This window comes from Castor canadensis, chromosome 3, assembly GCF_047511655.1.
Source record: "Castor canadensis chromosome 3, mCasCan1.hap1v2, whole genome shotgun sequence".
Taxonomy (NCBI): domain Eukaryota; kingdom Metazoa; phylum Chordata; class Mammalia; order Rodentia; family Castoridae; genus Castor; species Castor canadensis.
This window is the reverse complement of record NC_133388.1, coordinates 48,374,465-48,399,398: the sequence shown is the minus strand read 5'-3', so window position 1 is coordinate 48,399,398 and position 24,934 is coordinate 48,374,465. Positions and strand designations below refer to the sequence as shown.

The following is a 24,934-nucleotide window of genomic DNA, read 5'->3' as shown; positions in this document are numbered from 1 at the left end:
GCTGGGTGAGCAGCGAGCGGGCCGCCGCGAGACTGCGTGCTCCTCAACGTGAGGGACCTTGGTCCTTGCCGGCCACCATCCCGGAAGTAGCCTTGGAGGAAGAAAGTGCTAGCGTTGTGGGCGGTAAGAAAGCGTCTCAAGGTTCTGGGTGCGGATTCTTAGACCGGTGGGTGCGATATGTGTGGACCAGGAGGTTTTCGTCACCTCACCTGAAGGATTTAGCTTCTCCGATGATCCCGTGTGCGTGCAGGATGAGAAAGCCTCCCTGCGCGGTTGCTCGGCGGCGACCTTGGCTCTGAGATGAGCTGATGTTGTAGCCATGGCACTGAGGGCAGTCTGGCTCATACGCCAAGAACTGGGGACCCCACTCGGTGGCACCATCAGGTTCTCCAGGTAAACGCAGGGAGGGTGGGTCAGCGGATGGGTGATGGAGCGTGCTCTTCCCGTGCATTAGATCCCACCTCTGCCATGGCAAGTTACTTCACTATCGTTGTGTCTACGAGATGGAGATTTTGATAAAACCGTGCCTTGCAGTGTTGTGAGAATTAAGTGAGTTGTTGCCTAGCACGTATTAAGAGTTGCATGCTTTCTAGCATTTGTGTTATTTTACCTTAAAATCATCTCCATCTGCTTAGGGCTGATGCAGGGTGACTTAGCACTAAGTATGTTCCAGATTTTCGGCCTTTACTGATAAAGTCATTCGAGGACGTTTTAACGAAAAACTCCTGGCTGAGAAATATTGTTATTATACTATATCTTAACAATATGTGATTGCTGGAAATCACCGTCGTTTACAGTCACGGTTTGAAGAAAATAGGAAGAAGTACGAGAAAATAAATTGCATTCACTTTTTTTCTCTGCTAGTGTGATTGCTCCCACTTTTAGAATTTGCCATATTTTATCAAAATAGCTCTATAAAGAGAACTATGTGATAACTTGTAAAATGTGAGTGGCAGTTAAGTAACCTATGTCATCTTTTATTCTCAGTGGCCATGGACAGTTCTTTTTTTTTTCTCCCTTCGTCCATTCCTTCCTTCCCACCTTCCCTCCCCCTTCCTTCTCTTCCCCTTCCCTCTTTCTCTTCTTTTTACAAACAATTTGTTATTCCCTGAGGGAAGCTCTAAGATGGAATAGCATAGTGAAAGTGAGATTGAGGCAAATAAAGATGAGTGTAATTTTAACTGTAAAATGATTGACAGTGCAGGTATGAAAAGTTCCCTTTTCAACCTTAACTGTTTTGTTACTGTGGGCATCAGAATTGGAGTTAATCATTTTCTCCCAGGATACCTGGCTGCATTTGTTGTTGGGCCTCAGGCACAGGAGTTAATAATGTTCTTTAGTCTACGGTTCGCCAGCCTCAGTGATTCATTCGAGGAATCGCTCATTTTTCTTTGATACTCCCTTTGGTTGCCTGTTTCTTACCTGCCATTTACTCTTACATGTTCTATGCAGTCCTTTTATTTGTATATACTTGTATATGCATTTTCCAACTTACATAAGTAATGTGCTTTAGAGCTCACTCCCTTCTCATACATTTGTCAGATTTCTCAACTCTGTTTCTAAAAATCATCCATGTTACTTTGTGTTCATGTAGAGCAGCACTATCCAAATAGAATTTTCTATGGCGATGGAAAGGAGAAATGTTCTAAATCTATGCTGGACAAACATTATAGTAAGCACAGGCGGCTGTTGAGTTTTTAAACTGTGGCTAACGTAGCTGAGGAACTCAGTTGTTAATTTTAAGCTTAAATACCACTTTTTTATGTCTACCATGTTGGACTCTGCAGATCTTTACCATTGCTTCTACCTGTTTGGTATTACTCCGGAGTTTCCTTGCTGCCCATTTTACCTGTTGCCTTTCCCTCCTGATGATCTACCAAGTTGCCCCCCCACCAGCCATGAGAACAGTGCTAAAGTAGACATCCTCAATTAAGTCCATAGGACTTAATATCTATGCTGATTTCAACTAAATACTTGCAAATAATTAGCCCCTCAGAATACTAATTACACCCATGAACACACTGATCAGCAGTTAATGAGGATTCCTGTATCTTTGTTCTTTCCTGACACTTGTTCTAATTTTTGCCAATAAAGGATATCTAATTTTTACTTGTATTTGTTTGTGTAACAGTATTTGTTAGTCCTTTGCATCCTCTTCAGTGAGTTGCCTATACATACCTTTTATCCTTTTTTTCTTTGAATGTTGCTGTTTTTCCCTGTTGTTTTGTAGAAGTTTGTTATATATTTTTTATATCAGTGCATGTCATTTTTAGATATTACAGATATTTGTTTTTAATTCATCTTTGTTAATTAATTTTATGTTACCCTTAACTCACTAATTTTGATGTAGTCACAGTACACATTTATTTCAAACCTCAGTACCACCACCAAAATAAAAAGTAGCACTTTTAGGAATTTATTGAAGTCATTCCCTACCTTTATATTCCAAATACATCTTTCCACATTGTTGTCTTTTAACTGTATAATTTTATTATTATATTTAGATCTTTAATCCATCTGAATTACACTTTGGAGAGACATTAAATAGAAATCTCACTTTGTTTTTTCCTATGCCATGTGCCAGTTTTCCTAACATCATCATCTAAGCTTTACATCTTCTCCTCATTGGTTTTCGGGTATTGATAATTTATGTTCTCCCTTGTAAACATTGCTCTGTCTCAGTTTTATTGCTTTGTCTTTTTTGTACAAAACCATGCTGTTTTTATCTCTGTGGCTTTGTAGCCTATCTTAATATCTCACAGACACTTTTTACAGCTGTCAGAATGTGTTCCTAGTTTGCACATAATATTTTAGAACAAGAATTTAAATATGCTTGGGTGACCTTCTCAACATCTCTCATAGAGAGGCAGAAAGTTGGGTTCACATAATTCAGTTGTCAGTTTGATTCTGTATTATTGAACGAATTAGTGAGGTTTCATTGTTTTCAGATTTCTGACCTCTTGGGAGTGGTATTTACATGTAAGCAAAATTATAATATCCATCATTTAAGATTTAAGAAGCAAGTTATCTTTGCAAAACCAAACTTTGTTTAGATCTGGTTTAAGTATTTCCTGTCCAGATAGTAACAGTTTCAGATTAATGCTGGCTTAAGTTGGTATTTATCCCATAGTTGTAAGGCCATTTAAGGCTAGACTTCTGTTTGGGGCAGGGGAACACTAGAATAAATTTGAAATGACAGGTCTAGTCATCCAACAAAATACTTATTCAGCATATACTGAGACCTCATTTAAAATCTCATATTAACTCCTTACCTTTACATTCAACTGAAATTTTTACTCTTAATTCTATTGTCCAGATAACTAGAAAATAAGACAGGTCACTAAACTGGCAGCCTGTGGCTCAATCCTGTAATCCTAGGTACTTGGAAGGCTGAGATCTGGAAGATTGTGATTGGAGGCCAGAACGGGGCGGGGGCGGGGGGGTGTTCACAAGACCCCATCTCAACCAATATTGGGACTGGTGGTATGTGCCTGTCATCCCAGCTATGAAGAAGGTTTAGATCAGGAGAATCTGGGTTCTGAGCCAGCCCCAACAAAAAAGTTTGTGAGGCCCCCATCTGAACAGAAAAGGCTGGGCATGGTAGCAGATCATCTCAGCTACAGTGGGAAACATAAAATAGGAGTTTTGCAGCCCAGACTGGCCTGCATAAAAAACGACACCTAATGTCCAAAACCACAATAAAAAGGGCTAGAGGCATGGCTCAAGTGGTAGAATGCCTGCCTAACAAGCTCAAGGCCCTGAGTTCAAACCCTAGTACCACCAAAAAGGAAAAATAAAGACATATCACTAATGGTGTGTTAATTAATTCCTCCCCTTTCTCAACAGAAAAATATATCAGACTTTAAATAAGGGCAGTGCACTCATAAACCAATAACTTTGAATACATTCTTATTTTTAAAATTATTAGCAAGCATCAGTATGGTACTAGTGACAAACATTGTTTTAACCAGGTATGTTTCTGATCTTTTAAAATTGTATTCATCACAACTAGAGAATCCAAAATTTTAGAGAGTTACAATGATTATACTCTTCTTAAATGAAATCAAAAGAAAAAAATAAATCCAGATGCCCAAAACATCCAGATATATTCTGTGTGCCTACCAAGAGGAACTCCAAGAGGCTGAGAAATAAGATCTTGAATTAGGATCATATACTCTACCTCTTTAAAAAAATTAAAGAACTAAATTGAATTAATCATTTGCAATAACAGATGGCAGTTTATCAGTTGAGACAACATCCTGAGGATCAAACAGTTAACTGTAGTAGGAACTTAAAATATTTTGGGGTTTTAACTTTTCTGGGTGTATGTATTTTTATGTTGTATATTTTATTGTTACTGTTGTTTGCTTTGTGTTTTAGAATTGTTTGTTTTTTAATTCTTTTTTTTCTTCTTTGGAATGTTTTTGTTTCCCTAATGCAGACGATATCCTACTGTTGAAAAACGAGCCAGAGTTTTCAATGGAGCAAGTTATGTGCCAGTTCCCGAAGATGGTCCCTTTCTTAAAGCACTACTCTTTGAACTTAGATTATTGGATGATGATAAGGACTTTGTGGGGAATCGAGATAGTTGTTCACACATCAATAAAACATCCATCTATGGACTTTCAGCAGGAGGTGAAGAACTCTGGCCAGTTATTGCTTTTCAGAGTAATGGCATGATATTTGCTAGCGTTCCACTAGTTGAACAAACTCTTTCCCCTCGTCCACCATTAATTAGCATTAGTGGAATTTCTCAAGGCTTGGAACTTCTTTTTGGGATACAGGATTTTCTTTACGCTGGTCAAAAAAATGACACTGAGCTAAATACAAAATTGAGTCAGTTGCCCGACTTGCTTCTACAGGCTTGTCCATTTGGTACTTTATTAGATGCTAACTTACAGCATTCATTGGATAACACTAACGTTGCTTCTGTGACTCAGCCACAGAAACAGCCAGCCTGGAGAGCTGGAACATACAGAGGAAAACCACAAGTTTCTGTTTCTATCACTGAAAAGGTAAAATCCATGCAGTATGATAAACAGGATATAGCAGATACGTGGCAAGTTGTTGGAACAGTCACTTGCAAGGTGAGATTTTCTCAGATATTTACTTTATCATACCGTTTAGCATATGAAGAAAAGTAATTTCACAAACTATATTTTACATTGTTAAATGACATCTTGATTTTTATCTTTAGCAGCAGTCATTATATGTTAAGTCATGACATTTTATAATGTGCCTTTTTTCATCTTGCCAATTATTTTAGTTAACTATTTCTGTGTAATGAATTATCCCATTACTCTAAAACAAACATCCTCATAGTTTCTGTAGGTCAGAACTTCAGGAGAAACTTAGCTGGGAACTTCTACTGTGAAGTTCCTCTTAAGATCACAGTCACACAAGTGAAGATTTTGGTTGGGGCTTTAGTCATCTGACTCAGGCTGGGGCTGAAAGATCTACTTGCAAGATGACTCACTCACATGGAGGGAGGCTTCAGTTCCTTTCCACATGAACTTCTCTCCAGGCTGTACAATGGTGACTGATTTCCCTCAGGTCACATAGCGTAAGGGAAAAGGATGAGAGGAAAGGAAGTTGAGTGAGAAGCTATTCTTTTTATTACTTAGACTGAAAAGTCACATGGCATCACTTCTACTTTCTGTTCAATAAGAAGCAAGTCATTAAGTCTAGTCACATTCAAGACTTGTGGAATTAGATCTACCTTTTGAAAAGAGTAGTATCAGAGAATTTGTGAGTATATTTTTAAATCACCTCACGTTCATTTTCTCAATGGGGTGAAATTGGCAGATCCTCTGACAGGATACCTAAAATCCTTTTGAAGGGCTCTTGTTTTATGTAAACAAGTCAATAGGTTAATATAGGGTTATCTGGCTTATGGTTAGAAAATAGGAAAAACAGTAGAAATGTCAATAGAGTTAGCAGTGATTAATGCCGTGTTAAATAATGACAAAAATAAAAGTCTTCTTAGTAAATATGTGTTAATAGTACCCCGTTTCTATCTTACTTTATTCTGTGCACTCTATTTTGCTTTCTTTTGTTTATTTACTTGTTTATTTATTCATGCACTCTGAATGTAAACTTTTTGTTTATCAAATTTAATATTGAGTGACTATGTGTAAATCCTATGGCTAAAAATAGGTTTTGAGACCAAAGAATTAGAACAGTTCTGACAGGGAAACTGGGTTTTCTTTCTTTTCTTTTCCTTTGTAATCATAATTAAAATGGCCTAAAAGGTTTTGTCTGTGTTAAACTTCTATGATCAAAAGTACATTCCAACCCCAGTACAGCCAAAAAAACATACATTCCATTTATTCATTCTACCAGAAAGAACTATCATAAACTGCTCTAAATTTATGGATTATGTCATTCATAAGTGTTAAAGTAGTTGAATCTCTTTTTTTCATACATTCAAAAGGTCGGAAAATTTGCCATTTCTGTTTTTTCATCGTATGTCAATACAGGCAGTATGTTTTATATAATATAATGCTAATTAATATGCTTAAATGTTTTCGACCATTGATAAATGGCCCTCGTTTATGGCTTGTGGGAATTTTGGATTGATTCCTATTCTTAGTCCTAATACAGATTATCATAATGGAGAACTTTCTTCTTTAAAAAAAAAAATTGGAAAAAAGGATAGGAATATCCTTAACCTACACACTAAATGTTTAGGGTTATGTGTAAGTAGTGTGACTGTTAGCTAAGCATTTGTAAGTACTTCAGGAGCCTAATATTTGCAAGTTTTATTATGAAGCCCATTGTAAATGGAAATAGATAATTATCCTCATATAGTAGAACATCTGGTTAATTGAAAGTCAGTGAACTTGAGCTGGGAATGCATTTCAGTGGTAGAGTGTTTGCCAGGTCATGAGGACCTAGATTTAGTCCTAGCACAAGAGGAAAGGGAGGAAGGAGAAGGAAAGAAAGAGAAAAAAAAGGAAAGACAGGAAAGGAGGGAGGGAGGGAAGAAGGAAGGAAAGAAAAAAGAAAAGGAAGGAAGGAAGGAAGGAAACGCACTGTGTGTATGATAGTGCATTTGAACCAAAGTTCTAGTCCTTAATCTGCCATTAATTTTCTTTGGGACCTTGAAAAAGTCACACAACTTTGTGAATCTTTTCTCATTTTTAAAATGACATAAGGTCTTAGGTGCCTTCTGTTTTTATAATTCCTAGTACTAAGGTCCAGATTTGCATATGGTAGTCTAGTTTAAAGGGTAATACACAAATTCCTTCGAGAATGCCTAGTCTCTCCTATAGTAAATGGCTGATCTGGTATTATAAGTGCCTGGATACTGAGAAATTTATTGGAAGTTTCCATAGTGCAGCTGTTAACCCAGTTAGAAATGCTAAACTTCAGGTCTAGGAGGCATGGCTCAAGTGGTAAACTACCTGCCTAGCAAGTGCAAGGCCCTGAGGTCAAACCCCAATACCACCAAAGAAATATATAAAATATAAACGTCTTTAAGAAAAAGAATGTTAGACTGCTAGAGAAAAATTTAATAAGCATAAAATGAATATTTTTAAATTTTAATAGTACTAAATTATTAAATGTTTACCTATATTATCTCCATAAATATCAAAAAACAAAGCTACTTTATTCTTACTGCTGCACACAAAGACAATAAAGTAGCAGATAGTTTAAAAACTGAAATACAATATCCTACATTTTTATTTGTGATTAATACTATTATAATTGTCACCAAAAGACCTTACTAAGGTACTAATTATATATATGGTTCATAATGCCTGCCTGTTCTCTTAAGTGTTTACATGTACAGCTGATATGTTAATGAATATACACGTGTTAAGTGTGGTAGATAAAACATTAAAAAGTGAAACATTTCTTACCAGTATTGAAAAAGAGGGTAGCATACATTATTAAGGAAAAAAAAACCTTCCACAAACAGTTTTTGAGTATTCCCTGTGCTTAGCAGTGTAGTAAGCACTAGAGATATGAAGAAATATAGAACACTTCTTGCTTAAAGAACTTACAGCTTCAAGAGGGAAACACAGGTATAGACCAATTGCTTATGTTGGTAGATAGCCAGTGTATGGTGTAGACTTTGTATATGAAGTGCAATTGGAGCAAAGCATTTTGCCTGCTATGTCCCACTAACTCAAAATTTCTTGTAGGTTTAGCCAAACAAAAGATATTGGTAAGCCTTACATGGCCCAATTGGTCAGTTTGATCTAGCAATTAAAGAGGTAAATGTCATGAGCTTGGTAGCTCATGCCTGTAATCTCAACTACTTGGGATTCAGAGGTAAGACAATCACAGTTCAAGGCCAGCCTGAGCAAAAAAGTTGGTGTCAAAGAACAAGCTAAGGATGGAGGTACACTTCTGTAATCTCAGCTATGCGGGAGGCATAAGTAGGAGGATCACAGTTTGAGGCCAGCCTAAGCAAAATCTGAAAAATATCCTAAGAGCAAAAGGGGCTCAGGGTTTGACTCAGGTGGTAGAGCACCTTAGACCTTCAGTTCAAATCCCAGTACTGCCTGGCCCTTCTGAGAGAGAGAGAGAGAGAGACAGAGAGAGATACAAAGACAGACATACAAAGAAAGACCCTAACTATCCACCCACACAGGCACAATAAGGTTTGTTGGTCTGGTTGAGTCAGAAAAGGCCACTACCAAATCTGCTACCAGATTTATGGGAATAAAGATGTTAGGACTTCTCAAGTATAAGAAGAGTTGAAAGAATAAGTCTTTTCTACTCTGATTGCAGCCTTCCAGAAACAGAGTTCACAAAGAAGTCTGATCTGAGAAGCTGCCATGTCTATTACAGCCTCAAAGTAGGAATTGAAGGAGAGCTTTGAAAGTGCTGCTGAAGGCCTTAACATAGGAGCCCAAGGAAAAGTGAAACTGTTACCTCCTAAGAATAATGGCTTTCCTTTCCCTTCTCCCTTCCACATCTCTCCTGAGAACCTCCCACTTGCAAACTAACCCAAGTCACACAGGGAAAAATACACTGGGCATCTACACATGGCAGGTATAGGCTGTAGAGGTGACGATGCAGAATGTAAAGCTTACAGAAATCATCAGATAAGCTCACATGAAAGAAAGAGTTTATAGAGAGGAAAGAACATAGCTGAAAGAACTAGTCCATACAAAGGTGCATATGGTGGCATTACATAGAACAAATTATTCAGGGAAATGCAAGATTCTTGTTTGCCTACAGCATGTAAGTCACAGGGTAACAGAATAAAGAGTTTTCCTGTGAGTTGTTCTGGGGGAAAAAAGATGAAAGAGTTAGATGGGCGTCAAAATTGAAGAGGAGCCATTGAAATGTTTTCAGTATTGATGCAATGTAATAAAAATTGCAGTTCATTGAGATAGCTCTGACATTGGAAAATGGATTGACTAGAAGGAAGCAAGTCAGATGTATTTAGAGAACTAACAAGGCCTGTACAAACATGTCTGCAAAAGGAATGGAGAGAAGGGAATGGAGTTAAACTATTTTTAAGCAGCATAGATAAACAAAGCAGTCTGTGAAGCCTCTCTGGTCAATGGCTTAGGTATCTAAGAGTGTGATAAAACCATTAATCAGAAAACAGAAGGCAAAGAGAATAACACCTAGAGAGAAACAAGTTCAGTTGGGGAAAATTGCTTTGATAAAAGCCTCACACAGAAGGTGAGTGCTTGGGAGTTCTTGGCAATGTTGTTTCTGCTTGTATTATAGTGTGATTTGGAAGGAATCATGCCAAATGTTACCATCAGCTTGAGTCTTCCCACCAATGGATCACCACTTCAAGATATTCTAGTTCATCCTTGTGTGACTTCTCTCGATTCTGCCATTCTGACTTCTAGTAGCATTGATGCAATGGATGATTCTGCATTTAGTGGGCCCTATAAATTTCCATTCAGCCCACCTTTGGAGTCATTCAACTTATGCTACTATACTTCCCAGGTAAACAAACATTGAGGCTTCACTGATGTATTTTTAAATGCTGTTGATAAGCAAATCATTTGTACTCTTGGTCCAAATGAAAACTTTACATTTCATGAGTTATTTACCAGACACAGTATTTGATGAATAAAGATGAAGATTCAGTTCTTTGAATAAGCTACCACTTATCTCTGGTGTCTGTAGCAGCATTACATAGGTTTCAAAGTCAGTGAGTTTTTCTTTTTAATAATCCCTGATAGATCTTTGTATGAGTTAGTCATGATTTTAACTATAACCATGAAATAACTCTATTCCCAGGAAAGCTTAGTTACAAATATATAGTATTATTCATAGGTATTTATTGTTTATTGAATAAATGCTGTGTATCAGACATTGTCCTAGGCACTTTATGTATATTTTTCTCTAGTACTTTCAATAAATCTTAAGGTAGGTATTATCCCCATTTTGCAGATGAGGAAAGGCCTCAGAGAAGTTAAATGACTTCAATAAGGTCATACTACTGATAAAGTATAGAGCTTGGATTTGACCCCAGATTTTCCAGACTCCCAAAGCCCCATGTTTTCTACTATACCAGATCATTTGTTTCTTGTCCTGGTTGCCAGTCAGTAGGTTAGAAAATCCTATGCACATCAGCTTAAGTAGAAGAAATTTATTTTGAGAAATAAACAAGCAATCTCATTATCATTGAAGAAAAGAAGTAGACCTAGGCCTCACTGGGACTAGAACTAGAAAATTCAAATCTCTCTGTACACAAGGTCCACATTGTCTCATCTTTGCTTTTCAGTCTTCTCCTTCAGCTGGGTTTCTCTGCTTGCACATGACCTTACAGTTCTAGGATCTACACTATAAAAAAGAATCTTATCTTACTTTCAAATGTACCAATAGGAATGATTGACTTGCATTAGCCTACAGATTATTCCCCTTCAATCAATGATTGATGACCAATCAAGTAAACTGCTCCAGAACTAAGGGCTTGTGAAAGGGGAGGGAGAGCAGTAAGGGACAGAGCGGCAATCATTAGTATGTATAGTACATGCTCCGTTCTGCAATTCTGAGAACTTGGAGGAAGAGAACATGGAGAGCAGGAGGAGGAACAGAATATACTATACACATTTGTAAGGCACCTTTCTCATCTGTGGGAACAAAGAGAAGAGTTTCTTCCCCTTGGAATGAATGTAGATCTATCGTTGCTATTATCAAATAACTTAGAGTTGCTCTCTATTCATTAAAGCAGATCTGTAAATAATGATTTGGTATATTTATGATACATATATAATCTGCCTATTTTATATATATATATATAATGTATACATGTGTACAATGTAATGTGTATTACTCCAAGGCCTTTTTTTTTTCTTTTTCCTTTTTTGTTTTAAATCACCATTGGTATTTCAGATCCATTAACCTAAGAATTAAATAAAAATTCATGTTTGTTTTCAGGTCCCTGTCCCACCTATTTTAGGTTTTTATCAAATGAAAGAAGAAGAAGTACAACTAAAATTAACAGTTAATTTAAAACTTCATGAGAGTGTGAAAAATAATTTTGAATTCTGTGAAGCTCACATACCTTTTTACAATAGGTAGGAATTAATAGCATGATGTCGTGATTTCTGCCTTCACTAGTGTATTCACACTGCAACACAATAATTTGTCTTTGTTCTTCACCTTATTTTAAAATCTAAATAATTTTACATTGCTCAAATGAATACTGATTGTAAATCAAAACATGATCATAAAATAATCTATTTGCCTTTAAATATGTTTTCATTTTTTCTGGTTAAATTTTCTGGTAGGTTATAAAGTTAAAGCAATGTAACTAACTTCCTAAGCGTTATTTTACTGCTGGCTTTATTTCAATTTCTCTGTGCTCCACACACAAGTCAATTCTAACTATCAACAACCTGGTTTATTAGCCAATTATATCATAAGGTTACTTTCTCATCAGCTCTTCTTTTAAATTTACATTGCAGCATAGTTCTCTTAAGTTCATTAATTACCAATTAACATATAGTAAAAATCATAGTTTAAATGTTCTATCAACTCATGCAACTATTAATAGCATTTATAATTTTGTAATTGTCTTTAGGAATAATAATGAAATGTATAACATCACCATAAATGTTTTATGTGGTTTCTGTTGTTTTCCTAGTTTTATACTCATTCTATTTTGCAAACTTTGAATACAGATCTGCTTTTATGCTATCCTTGTATTAAGTAACAATAACAAGATTTGACTTAAATCTTACAAAGCTTATATCTGAGATAAGTTTTTCCTATTCTTTTTTTTTTTTTTAAGAGGCCCAATTACACATTTGGAATACAAAGTTAGTTTTGGCCAGCTTGAGGTATTTCGAGAGAAAAGCTTATTGGTGTGGATTATTGGTGAGCAAAATTTTGTTTACTGATTTTCTCTTTCTTTTGCTGTGGAATCTTCTTAATTTAGAATAACTGATTTCTATATTTGTATTTTTAGGCCAGAAGTTCCCTAAATCAATGGAAATTAGTCTTTCTGGAACTGTAACTTTTGGATCTAAGAGCCATAATAAGCAGCCATTTGACCAGATTTGTATAGGCAGTACAGCCTATGTAAAGGTAAACATGTTTGTATGACTCTCTACATTGGAACTTCTTTCTTTGTAGATTACATATATCTAGTTGATTTTTTTTTTTCCTGGTACTAGGGTTTCGAATTTAGGCCTTATTCTTGCTAGTAAGTACTCTACCACTTGAGCTATAACTCAGGCCCTTATCTAGTTGATTTTTAATATTTTCCAGCATTATTTTTTAATTACGTACTTTTTTGTCTGGCTAAGTCCTTTTTTTAAAAAAAATTTTGTTTGAGTTTTTTTTGTTTAGTACTAGTCATTTTTCTGTTTCATTTAATACTCAAGTTTTAAGGCAAATAGTTAAATATAACCTAAACAACTCAACTTAAACTTCAACTCTTCGTTATCAAATTCAAGACTTGTATTCAAAAAATATAAGTGTAGTCAGTCCTTGGTCTCTAGGGAGTTTTCAGTAATGCATGTCCATAATTAACCAGTGCTAACTGCTTTTGGTGCCTCAAGGGAAAAAATGAGCACTTACGGCCAAAGTGATCAAGGAAGGATTGAGTTCAGGCAAAATCTTGATAAGCATGAATGTGAAGCCATGAAGATTGACTAACATATGTTTAGTAAAAAAAAAAAAAAATGACTAAACAGAATGAAGAAAAGTAAACGAGGCACACTTAGGAACCAGCACTAGAAGCAGAAGTTGTATGCAAGACTGGATAAGTCATTTAGGTTTGGAATGTGGAGGATTTGAATCTTTTATTCCTTTGGTAGACATTTTACTTTTTCTAGTACAGTGGAGTGGGCTTTCAAAGAATGATAATTTATGAACATTAATTTTCAACGGAGGTGAAGAAGGTGAGTGAAAAAAACTAGACAACATTTTTTAGCTATATTAATATTCCAGATGAAGTTTAATGAAGTCGATGCTGACTAGAATGCTGTCAGTAGAAAGGGAGAAAAAGGAAAAGTCTGCTGGAGGAGTCATGATGAAGGTGAATCCTTGGTCACTAATATAGCAACAAGAAATAGTTACAAGTCAATAATGGCAGTGTTCAAAGTAATATGTAGCTTAAACTGACATGAAACTCCAAAAGGGCAGAGACTGTGAATCTCAATTCAGTCATCGCCCCATCCCCAATGTTCAGTGCAGTACCTAGCACATAAGTATTTGCTGAGGGGATAAACATAACTTGGATGAAAGTACTGATGTGGAGAAAGTTGGGAAGGAGTAAACTTTATATATATGTTGCTGATAATAACATATCTCAATGTAAGTGTCTAGTGGTAGCTAAAAACCTAAAGCTTGATTCTCAAAAGAGAGATCAGCTCTACATAAGAATGTAGGAGACCAGGCACAGTGGGTCTACACCTGTAATCACAGATATTTGAGAGGTGGAGATCAGGAAGATCATGATTTGAGACCAGCCAGGCAAAAAGTTAATGAGAACTCCATCTCAACCAATAAAGCACATACCTGTCATTGCATCTACATAGGTCGCATAAAATAGAAGGCTTGTCACAATCCAGGCCAGCCCTCGGAAAACACAATACCCTATTCAAAAAACTAACCAAAGCAGAAAGGGCTGGGGCATGGTCAAGTGATAGAGCAGCTGCCTAGCATTTGGTAGGCAGGAAGCACATGACTCTGAGTTAAAGCCTAGTACACCCAAGAGAAGAGGATTTAGTAGACTTAGTAGTTATTTACAAGAAGAAATAGTTCAGCAACAAATGAGAAAATAAGGAAAAGATTCAGAACAGCCAATAAGAGAAACTGAAGGAGTGATCAGAAAGGAAAATAGAATGCTATCAAAAAAAATCAAAGATGAGAGCTTGAAATCTATCCAGAAAGGCAATTATGGTGAAGTCAGAAATACACTGGTGATTTTTTATGTGAGCTTCAAGTAAATCTTTGTCAAAGACTATTATAAACAGTCCTTGATTTTTCAGGAAAAAAAATCGAGATATTACCACACTGTGTGTCTTCAAGGTTAAATATTATGATTTTTCTCTTCATTTCTATCACGTAACCAATCACAAATACCTTATCAAATACCTATGATGAGTTTTTGTGGTCATTGAATGGACTGAATGAGTTACATTATCTCACTCGTGTGGAAGTCATTCTTACCGTACATAACTTCTAGCATTCACAATTACACCAATAAGCAAGTACAAGTCCTTTACTGATAGTAAACTACTTGAGTTGCAGCAGGAAAAAATGTTGCATTACAACCTACACATGTGATCAGTTAATTTGGCAATTAAAGAGAAAGTTACAAAATGGGAGAAAATTACAGGGAAAAGAGAAGAAAAAAGTATAGGGCTGGGGACGCAGTGCTCAGTGATAGGGTACTTGCCAGCATGCACAAAGTTCTGGGTTTGATCCCCAACACTAAAAAAAAAAAATTGTAGAAAAGTTGCCAGGATCTTGCAAAATCAGGAGTATTAGCAACAGAGATGAGAAGAACCACAGTAAAAGGACATTGGAACCCTAAAACATAGACCTTTTCATAGTTGACAAGAATGTTGATTGTGACCCTGGCCCCAGGCCTTCAGAAAATGCCTAATGCCTCACTCTGTTATAGCACAATATAATAATTGGCATTTTTAGTGATAACCCAACATTGTCAATGAAATCCAGGAGTGTGGATTACATTTTGGAAAGGTTTTCTAGATGGAGGAAGGGAAAATTTCTAAACTCAGTTCTATAAAAGTTCAATTTCAGTTTTCTAGAAAGTTAAGTAGAGCAATTTATTCCCCCCAAGTATGAGATAAACTTATGTTTCTGTTTTAGTAATTTCCTTCTTGTACTTTTCTGAAGGACTATACATTCCTGCCAGTCAAAGAATTGTGACCTGAAATACATCACACTCACAGAGCCCTAGGGATAAGAGAGACTATACAATATTCCCGACAGCACAGCAGAAAGAACACCCAACTTTTGTTGTCAGCCAGGTCTGAGTGCAGATGCCAGCTCTGCTGCTTATGCACTGAGACATGCTTATTGCTGCCATCACTGAACCTTGTTTCCCTCTTCTGTAAACTGAGGATGCCATGTGAGAGTCCACGTTGGTGAAGTGCTTGGTATCTGTTAAGCACTTCATAAAATGGCACCTTTACAAAGAAATAGCCCTATTGCAAAGGGAAAAAAGTATGTGCATACGTATTTGTACATATGTACACAATTGAAGTTTAATGTTTGTGGATTTTGTAAACTGTGTCTAATAAATTGTGTCAGGGTAAAATGTGGCCATGATTTTTACTAAATAATCACCTCAATGTGTTAAACTTCTCTCATTTTCCTAGCTTCATTTTAAAATCTTAGATTATACACTTACTGGATGTTATGCGGATCAGCATTCAGTTCAAGTTTTTGCATCAGGAAAACCAAAAATCAGTGCACGTAAGTTAAACATTCAAACTAACTTAATGGAATTAAAATGGTAGTATGTTGTTAGTACCTAAATTGAAATGTGGATTGAATTTGGAGATTGGAGAATAATTCCAATCTATAAAAGTTCTGGCTTGATTCACCCCAGCTTATCATTTTGTTAACTTTACATTGCCCTCTGCCTTCTAATTAAAAAAAAGGTCTGGGGCTGGAGGTGTGTCTCAAGTGGTAGAGCACCTGCCTAACCAGTGCAAAGCCCTGAGTTCAAATAAATAAAAAGCAAATGAATGAATAAAAATAAAGGTCTGAATGAGCAAGGATTGGGTAGGGGGATGGGCTTACTATAAAGTTGGGTTTGCTTTTATTCAGAGATCGTGCACAGGATTTTGGTATTGGACAGATAAAGATTTGAATCTGGCTCCAATATTTGATTGGCTCTGTGCCTTTGGACAGGCCAATGAACTTCTTGAAGTTTTAGTTTTCTCATCTATAAAGTAGAAATAGTAGTATTAACTTACCTTAAGATTGTGACGAGTCTGGGCGCCAGAGGCTCATGCCCATAATCCTAGCTAATCAAGAGACAGAGATCAGGAGGATTGAAATTTGAAGCCAACCCCTGGCAAATAGTTCATGAGACCCTATCTCTAAAATACCCAACACAAAACAGGACTATTGGAGTGGCTCAAGTGGTAAAGCATCTGCCTACCAAGCATGAGGGCCTGAGTTCAAACCCCAGTACTACCGAAAAAAGAAAAAAAGATTGTGATGAAATCATATTGATTGAACACTTAGTATGATGCTTAGCATATAGTGTAGATTGAATAGATGTTAAATTATGACTGTTACTCAAAAGTGTTAAATAATTTTTAGCAAATATTATCAATAAATGTTATAATAACTGTTGTTATTTAACAAAATGTTAAATAAATGTTATTCTGCCAACAAGCAGGTAGTAGAAAGATGCTTTCCTGACTTCAGCACGTTTCCTGGTTGTAAAAAAAAAATGTGTATACTTTATACAAAAATACAGGAACATAAAAAGCAATTTACAAATGAATTCAAATTATTTAATTCAGATCAAGTACATATTTACAAAAGTATTCAGAATGAGGTATAGTTAGATAAAGCTAAGGAGAAACTTTTTGTCTCATTGAGGAGACTAAAGCATTATATATATTTAGATGAGAATAGCCCCAACTTATAAAAATTTCTTATGTTTAGATAAGTTTTTTCCTTTTGGCTTTTTTATTTGTTTGGTTTTAGTTTCATTATTTTGGGACTTGGCAGTTTTTTTGGCTGGGCTGGGGATTGAACCCAGGACCTTGTACATGCTAGGCAAGTGCTCTTCCACTGAGCTACATCCTTAGCCCCAAATACCTATTGCTTACACTAAGGATTAGGATCCCTAAAATCAGGATAGCACAACACTCTACTTGAATGTTTCAAAAGAACTTGAGAACTCAGCAGGGCTTTGCTGGCTCACGCCTGTAATCCTAGCTACTCAGAAGGCAGAGATCAGGAGAATCGTTCAAAGCCAGCCCAGGCAAATAGTTCTGTAAGACCCTATCTTGAAAAAACCCTTCACAAAAAAAGGCTGGTGGGGTGGCTTAAGGTGTAGGCCCTGAGTTCAAGCCCCAGTACTGCAAAAAAAAAAAAAAGAATTAATACTGGTTTATTCTGGTCATACTACACAGAATTAATTACAGTTACTGCCATTCAGAAAAAATTGCTTAGAATTCTGTAGCTCTGAGTTCTTTGGTTCTTTTTTGGGGCGAGGAGCACTGATGGAACAAAGAGATTAGACAACTAGTAGCTGGCAGAACTGAGACTCAAACTCACACAGTCTGTTGCTGGAGCCTGTCCACTTAACAGTATGCTGTGTTTCCTCAGTGGCAGTAGGTTCTCAAACTTTTAAACTAAACCAAACAAGAAAAGGACAAGGTGTATATTCTGTTTGTTATGAAGAAGGACCATGAAGAAGAAAAATAGAAAAGGATGATTTGGGTGTTTAAGAATTTACGTGCTAGACATCTAGCTCCAAATGAACATTATTATCCCAATGTTACATATCATAAGAAATTAGTTTGAAGAAGTTGCCATTTGTCCAAAGTTACAGAGCTATTTAAACATAATGTTTAAGTTAGATCAGAACTTGAAGAAACTAGTAACTTCTTTAGAGTGTTGCTAGAAAGTTGGTTATTGATTTATTTTTCTGATAGTGATTAAAAAAAGGGACAAGGAGGGGAGAAGCTGGTGGAGTGGTTCAAGTGTTGGATTGCCTGCCTAGCAAGCATGAGGCCCTAAGTTCAACCCCAGTGCTGCAAAAAAAAAAAATAAAGGAAATTTTAAAATGTTTTTGCAGTTAAAGTAGTGATTCACAAGAAATAGAACTTAGGGAAAATATCAGGAAAAAATTGATAGGCTTTTAAAGTGGTAAAGTTATAATAAAGCCCTTTGATAAAGTGAAATTAAAATGAATATTTCAAACTTGCCATGAAATGACCATATCCACAATTTCAAAAAAAAAAATCATGACTTTGCTCTCTTGTTGACTTTTTGCTAACGTAAAATGTTTTTATCACTAATTTTCCTCTCTTTTTCTATTTTTAGAACGGAAACTAATTTCTTCTGACTATTACATCTGGAATTCTAAAGCTCCTGCTCCCATAACATATGGATCATTGTTACTGTAATTGTTGCGTGTTTAAATGGGATTTGTATAATGGTAACACAGCTTAAATAGAATCACTGTGTTATTTCTAATGTTGATACACATAACCCGTTACTGAAAAAAAAATTATTGAATGATTTAATTATAAAAATACTCATTTTGATGTTTTTAGTCTACTGTGGTTTGAAGGAGTATTTTAAAGGTTAATGTCTCCAGTTTTTGTTATCCATTGATTTTATGTCACTGTGATTCAGAACATGCAAAAGTAGTAATTCACTTTGGATTATTTTAGACTAGTCCTGGGTCAAAGTGCCACACATGTTCCTTCCTACCCCTGCAGCAGACATTGCTAATCAATCACAGCCCTCTTTCTACACTAAGCCTTCTTGGGAAAGAGCTCAGTCTTCTCAGTGCAGAGCTTCAGGCAGCCCAGTCCAGTGGATAGTAATTGACCTGCAAGAAACTATTTGCTTCTCTAAACCTCAGTACTAAGCTCCTATTCCAACATGCTGTTACAAAGTACCAGAGACCAGGTTAAAAAAAATAACTATAAATCTCTTGAAAAAAACACCCAGTGAAGACAAAAGAAAATTGTTTTAGTTAGTACTGTTTTTAATCAGGTCTATCATATTGACTAATAAAGAATCTGCATAATTCTATTTAAGATCTTTATCCGTTCTACCACTACTGTTTTTGTTTGTTTTGCTTTTCTTTTTTAGAGCTACTTTTTAAGTATTGTTAGCCTGCCAAAATAGCATTTGGCCTAGGATGTGTCAGTAGGCATATCAAGATGGGCATGATACCTTCCAAAGATGACTGTCGTGTTTTGTGATCACTTAATATGTATCCAATTTTTTAAAGACAAATTTAGGCATAATATTGCTTTTTCCATCTTTCACTAAAATAAAATCTTATTAATTAATGAATTCAGATAAAAATTCAAGAAGCCTTTCTGTGGTAGAGAGGTCATAACTCTTTATTTTATGTAGCATATTTTCTTTAAGTTTATCACTCTTACTTTCTTGTTACCCAGTTTCTTGATTTCTTCAGGAACTATCTAGCTATATTCTTTTTTTCCTATCTGTTTCTATGACTAAATGTCACATTGTGTTTTCAGAGCAGTTCAATGTCAAGTTGGGCTTTAAATGAGCATTCAAGAAAAAAAAGACATCTCCAGATCCTCAGCACTTAATTCAAGACAAAATTCTTTTTACAGAACAGAATTAGAAGCATTATAAAAATATGCATTACAGTTTAGTATTTAGTTCAGTTGTGTGCTGGGTTCTATTTTTTAATGAATCTCTTAAAAAACTTAGAAAAAGCTGCTAACTCCTCAAAAGATAGCTATAATAGTTTGAAGGGATAGTACATATAAACTTAGAATTTTAAATACGATTTTGTAGTTAAGATCAGTCCTACTCATTATAAACCCTCATTTCCTGCAAAACATTACCATAGCATAAGGTTCTATATTCATAATTACCCCAAGAAACAAAGAAAAGGAAAGAACTGCCTCACCAAGACTTTAACCTGCTATTCTGTCGTAATCATAGGTAATTAGCAGTAAAAACTTTACCTTTGAAAGAAGAAAATACTGTTCCCCATAAGTTATTTATCTCTCATCAATGCAAAAACAGCTTAACATTTTACTTGGGTTAATATTAACTTTGAGGCAAGACTTCATAAACAAATTAGAAAAACTGATGAGTTTTGATTTGACATTTCTAGAAACCTGAGGAAAATCTAGGGAGTGCTTTGAAAGTAGAGGGGAGATGGGGAACCTAAAGCCATCTGTTGCCATTCCATTCTAACATAACATTACAGAACTAAAAATCAACTCATGTTTTCATCCCATTGAGATCAGCTGGGCACACTATGATGCTTTTGATTTTGTCTAGAAACCTGTCACTTCAGGATAATTTCTGAAGACAGAGTCTGTTTCCCGTTTGGTAGGTGACCTGTTTAATGTTTTCCCTGTGTCTGGGAACTCCTTAGTGTAATTAGCGACCTTTGAACTCCACAACTAATCCTGAGCTATTTTGTATTCCTTACTCATCTTTAAGGCTGGACCTTTCTTTTCTTCAGAGTCCGCTGCCACAATTAAAGAAGAAACAGCTGCATTTCAAAGGGATTCCGATTCCAGAAGCTTAATCGTGATTGACATGTTCTTATTCTAAGCTATAAGACACTCTAAGAGTCCTTTCTTGGGTTAAAACTTCAATCATTTTCTAAAAAAATTATCTCACTATGGATTTTATTCATTTTCTTTGATAACTATTCTTTGCATTTTTTAACTTGAAAGATACTTTCCATTTGCAGTGAATATGAGCAACTACTTCCAGTGAAAGATTTGGATGGTGTCAGACCTGCTCTAGATGCAAAATTGCTAAGTTCCCTTTCAGTGCCAAAATATGATTATGAAATCTGATGTCTATCACATAGGTAATTATTCATCATTAAACCCAAAAGGTATGAAAAGAAAAAGTATCAAATTTCTGAGAATGAACTCTCAAAAAGATGGTTCATGGTTTTGGAAAAACCTTTTTTCCTTTTTTTTTTTTTTTTTTTTAATTAAACAGTATTTTTTTAACTTTAATACCCATATACTGACAGTATTTTACACTTTTTAAAATAATTGACTCATTGTCAAGTTTGAGATAAATAGCCTTGTCAAGAATTCTTACGAGAATTATTTGTTTAAAAAATTAAAATAGGTATGTCTGTCTCACAAAATTAATTTATTCATGCCAATTCAATGTTTCAACTGTGTTAAAAATTGTTATAGTTTTATATGTTGTATGGTTTTTTTCACAGCAGACATTTTGTACATAGTAAAAGCTCCTAATATTTTTCTTCTGGTTTTTATACTATCTAAATATACTTCATAGACAAGAATTCTTAGATTCCTACACTACCCCTGGGAGGTAGGTAGGTGGAATTAACATCCATAACCTCTGCAGGGACTGCTACCACAGCAGAATAGTTGTTCCTAAGACAAAGGTCAAAAAAGGGATGTTAATAAACAGTCCTCAGGTTTAAGGGACTTTTTTAGGATTACATCTTAAATTCCAACAAATCAGATTTAGGAGTTACTGAAAGTGAAATTGATCCATCCCTCATCCAAACTTTGCAATACTTTCCTGTTCTGACATCATTTAGATAGTTAGCTGTATTATCAGATTAGAAACCATTGTACCAGGCTGCTGAAAGGAAAAGGAGGCAAAAAGCTAAACATGGGATGAATTCTGAACCTTTTAACCTGGCTGAAGTATGTTGGTCCCTGTTATGCAAATACCTCCAATCCTCTGCTAAGTTCAGTGGAAATAATTTTCTTGAATGACAGGTTTATTCAGCAAGGATTCAGTTGGTGATTAATCCCCCTTTGATCTAGGGTATTTCACTTAACTACCAGTTACCTCGTTCTGACAAAGTGCAACTGAGATTAGCGAGATCACTAGAACACTACCAGGGTGTGCATTTATTCTCTATAACCTTTTAAAGCAAGGGCCAAGAATGCAATTTATTTTCAGTATTTGAAGATGTAAAGTCCTGTCTGCTAAGTTTGAAAGTCAATTGAATACCAAATGAAGTTTATTTCTTATGTAATAGAACAAACATTTCTTTTTGTTTTGCCTAACAATAATATTAGAAAACAGTCTTTGAAGAAAGAAAAAAACAAAGACTACATCCCAAGTATGGCTTCTTGTTTTGTTTCATGTAATAGAGTGTATACTTACTGGTCCTGAGATAACACAAAAATCAGAGCAGCTACAATTTAGGTTGAGAAATGCTTCTGCTTTATTAAACTGCACAGTTTCGTGCTCGCTTCAGCAGCACATACACTGAAATTGGAACAATACAGAGAAGATTAGCATGGCCCCTGTGCAAGGATGACATGTAAATTTGTGAAGGGGTCCATATTTTTACAAAATGAAGCATAAACTGCACGATTTCTGCTCATCTCCACCACCATTAGAACATGTCATGCTCTGTGCTAAAGAAATCCAGGTTGGGGAAACATGTTGTATACAATTGTGCATCTTAAAACTTCTGATTTCAGAGCTTTGCTTTTCCTTTCCTAAGGAAATAACTTGTTATAGTCCCATTAAAAGAATAACTGCATTCATTTTCAGAAGGAAGGTTTTTTTCCATAAAAAGGTAAATGTTATCATTACCAAAATACTTCAAAATCATTATTTTATATGTTTTCTGGCTTTTTATTTATCTGGATACCTCTTCTATAAATTTAAAATTTGAAATACTCTGGAATTTTGAGAAAAAAATTTAAATTTAAAATTTTTGAGAAAATTTAATTTCATGCTAGGTTTCTCAAAGATTCACTTTTTAAAACTATTTTCAGTATCAATGTCAGTATTTTGCAAGGTGTTGAGTGAGAGAATGTTTCTCAAGTATACTTCAAGATATTTTATATGTATACATATATATGCATATATAATTTTTGTAATAAGTTTTTTAAGATTATATTTTTATTAGTTTTGCTTTTATAAACAGATTTTTTAAATGTTTTATAGTTGCTGTTGTTATATAGTAGCAATTTGCAATACATGGTATTAGAGGTCAGGATCCCATCATTATGTTGCTAAGAAACTAGTTTTTTTTAAATGACTTCTCCATGCAATAAATATTTAGTTAGTAAAATGCTACAGTAGGTTTTAAAATATGCCATCATAGAATATATTTATATTCAACATACGTGTATGAGTGTGTGTATTTATGTAATGTATGCAATGCTAGTGTGTCTCAGTTGGCAAGTTTCCCTGTAAAACATCTCAGTATCATATCAGAGGAAGAAAGAATGTTTTAAAGTCAAATATTCAAATATCTTCCCTTCAAACACAATGTTAGTTAATAATAATGAAGATATTCATTAAAATGAAAATCTCATGAGATTAATTATACAGAGTTGTTACACTCTCAGGAGATGAAGTCTTCAACTAGCTTCTAATTTTCTTCAACTATTTTATAGACACAACATTATCCATGTGTAGCCTGGAGTAGTACAATGGCATAACTGTGTCCTTAGCTTCCTGCCTTATAACGAGGTTGCTCTCAGGTTCAGATTGATGTCTGTAAAGACTTGGCTAATTTGTGTAATTTCTGTCAGTGCAGTGTTAGTATTGATGCACAAGCATTTACAGATTGCCCAGTATTCAGGACTGGAAACCACCTGCTGATGGGTTTTCCAGTTGGAAGTGAAAACTTGCATATCAAAAAATATATTAAATGTTTAAGGTCAAACTGTTTAAGTGTTCTCTTTTAGATGATATTTTCTGTTAAAATTTGGTTGTTTAGTAAATACTAATGATGATGGAAATTTGTAAACTGTTATCCCTCTTAAAATTTTTACCTTTATCTTCAAGGGACTTGAGTGCCCTCTACAGGTAATAAAGAGATAACTAATGACTATTTGCATTTTTAAAACCTCTTTTTTTCCTTTTAAAAGCATTGCCTACTTAATCTCAAAAAATGTGTGATCCAATTTATTTATATTGTTAACTATTAATTTGCCAGTGATTGAAGCAGGAGTTTGATTTTTTTCTGCTGGGTTTATTGTCATGCTTAGTATAAAGAATGTGATATCAGTAAACTTTCCAGAACTTTAGTTTCTGGGGCTCTTTAAATGCAGCAAGGGGCGCGGCTCAAGTGATAGAACGCCTATCTAGCAAGCACAAGGCCCTGAGTTCAAACCCCTGTACTGCCAAAAAAAGTTAACTATTAAGTGTTGAGTTTATAATAACACACATTTAGCATAGAAAAGAGATTGGAAAAACATTTATTTATTTTTAAATTTATTGAAGAGTTTGAAACTACCTTTATTTTTTCCCCATTGTATCTTTAGAATGGTGTACATTTGAAATAAGCCTTGTTCTTTCAACACATATCATGTAAAATTACATGAGATAGAAAATTAAAAATTACATGAAGCTCTGTATCTTGATCTGATTGATGACTAATATCTTAGAATTTATTTTTTTGAAGGATTAAACAAATAAGCTTTGGTATTATTGTGATAGTCTACCAACTAGCAAGAATATTTCTATTCAAAGAGTAAAAGGCAAAGCAATGTTTTCTTCACCATAATGTGAAAGTACATATGAGTAATTCATATCAGTGTACCCATACTTTCTCAACTGACATAGCAGATTAGATTCTGAAAGATACAGGAGTTCATTTGTATATGAGACTGTAGAATAGAGTACTAGTAGCACTCTGACTTAGTAACTTACGTGTTGAAGCTGCCAGGGAAACTAACTACGATGAGAACAAGAATGACTGGATCAAATTAATAGAAATAGATCTTTCTGCAAGCAGTGGAATGATTCTGATCATCAACCTTGAAAAGTAAATTAGAACAAGCAAATTACTGTTGAA

At 35.2% G+C, this 24,934-nt stretch overlaps 1 protein-coding gene and 1 non-coding gene across 2 annotated transcripts; both read left to right on the top strand.

Annotated features, from left to right (window-relative positions):
• The first annotated feature begins 58 nt into the window (after positions 1 to 58).
• Ap5m1 (adaptor related protein complex 5 subunit mu 1) lies at positions 59 to 23,966 on the top strand. The gene is made up of 8 exons (XM_020183188.2): positions 59 to 393; positions 4,442 to 5,087; positions 9,697 to 9,924; positions 11,365 to 11,504; positions 12,221 to 12,306; positions 12,398 to 12,516; positions 15,786 to 15,882; positions 18,481 to 23,966. The coding sequence occupies exons 1-8, from the start codon at positions 320 to 322 to the stop codon at positions 18,561 to 18,563; spliced, it is 1,473 nt and encodes a 490-aa protein (XP_020038777.1). The 5' UTR covers positions 59 to 319; the 3' UTR covers positions 18,564 to 23,966.
• Positions 22,360 to 22,466, top strand: LOC141421977 (U6 spliceosomal RNA). The gene has a single exon (XR_012446646.1). It is a non-coding gene; the product is annotated as a U6 spliceosomal RNA (small nuclear RNA).
• Positions 23,967 to 24,934: the final 968 nt, after the last annotated feature.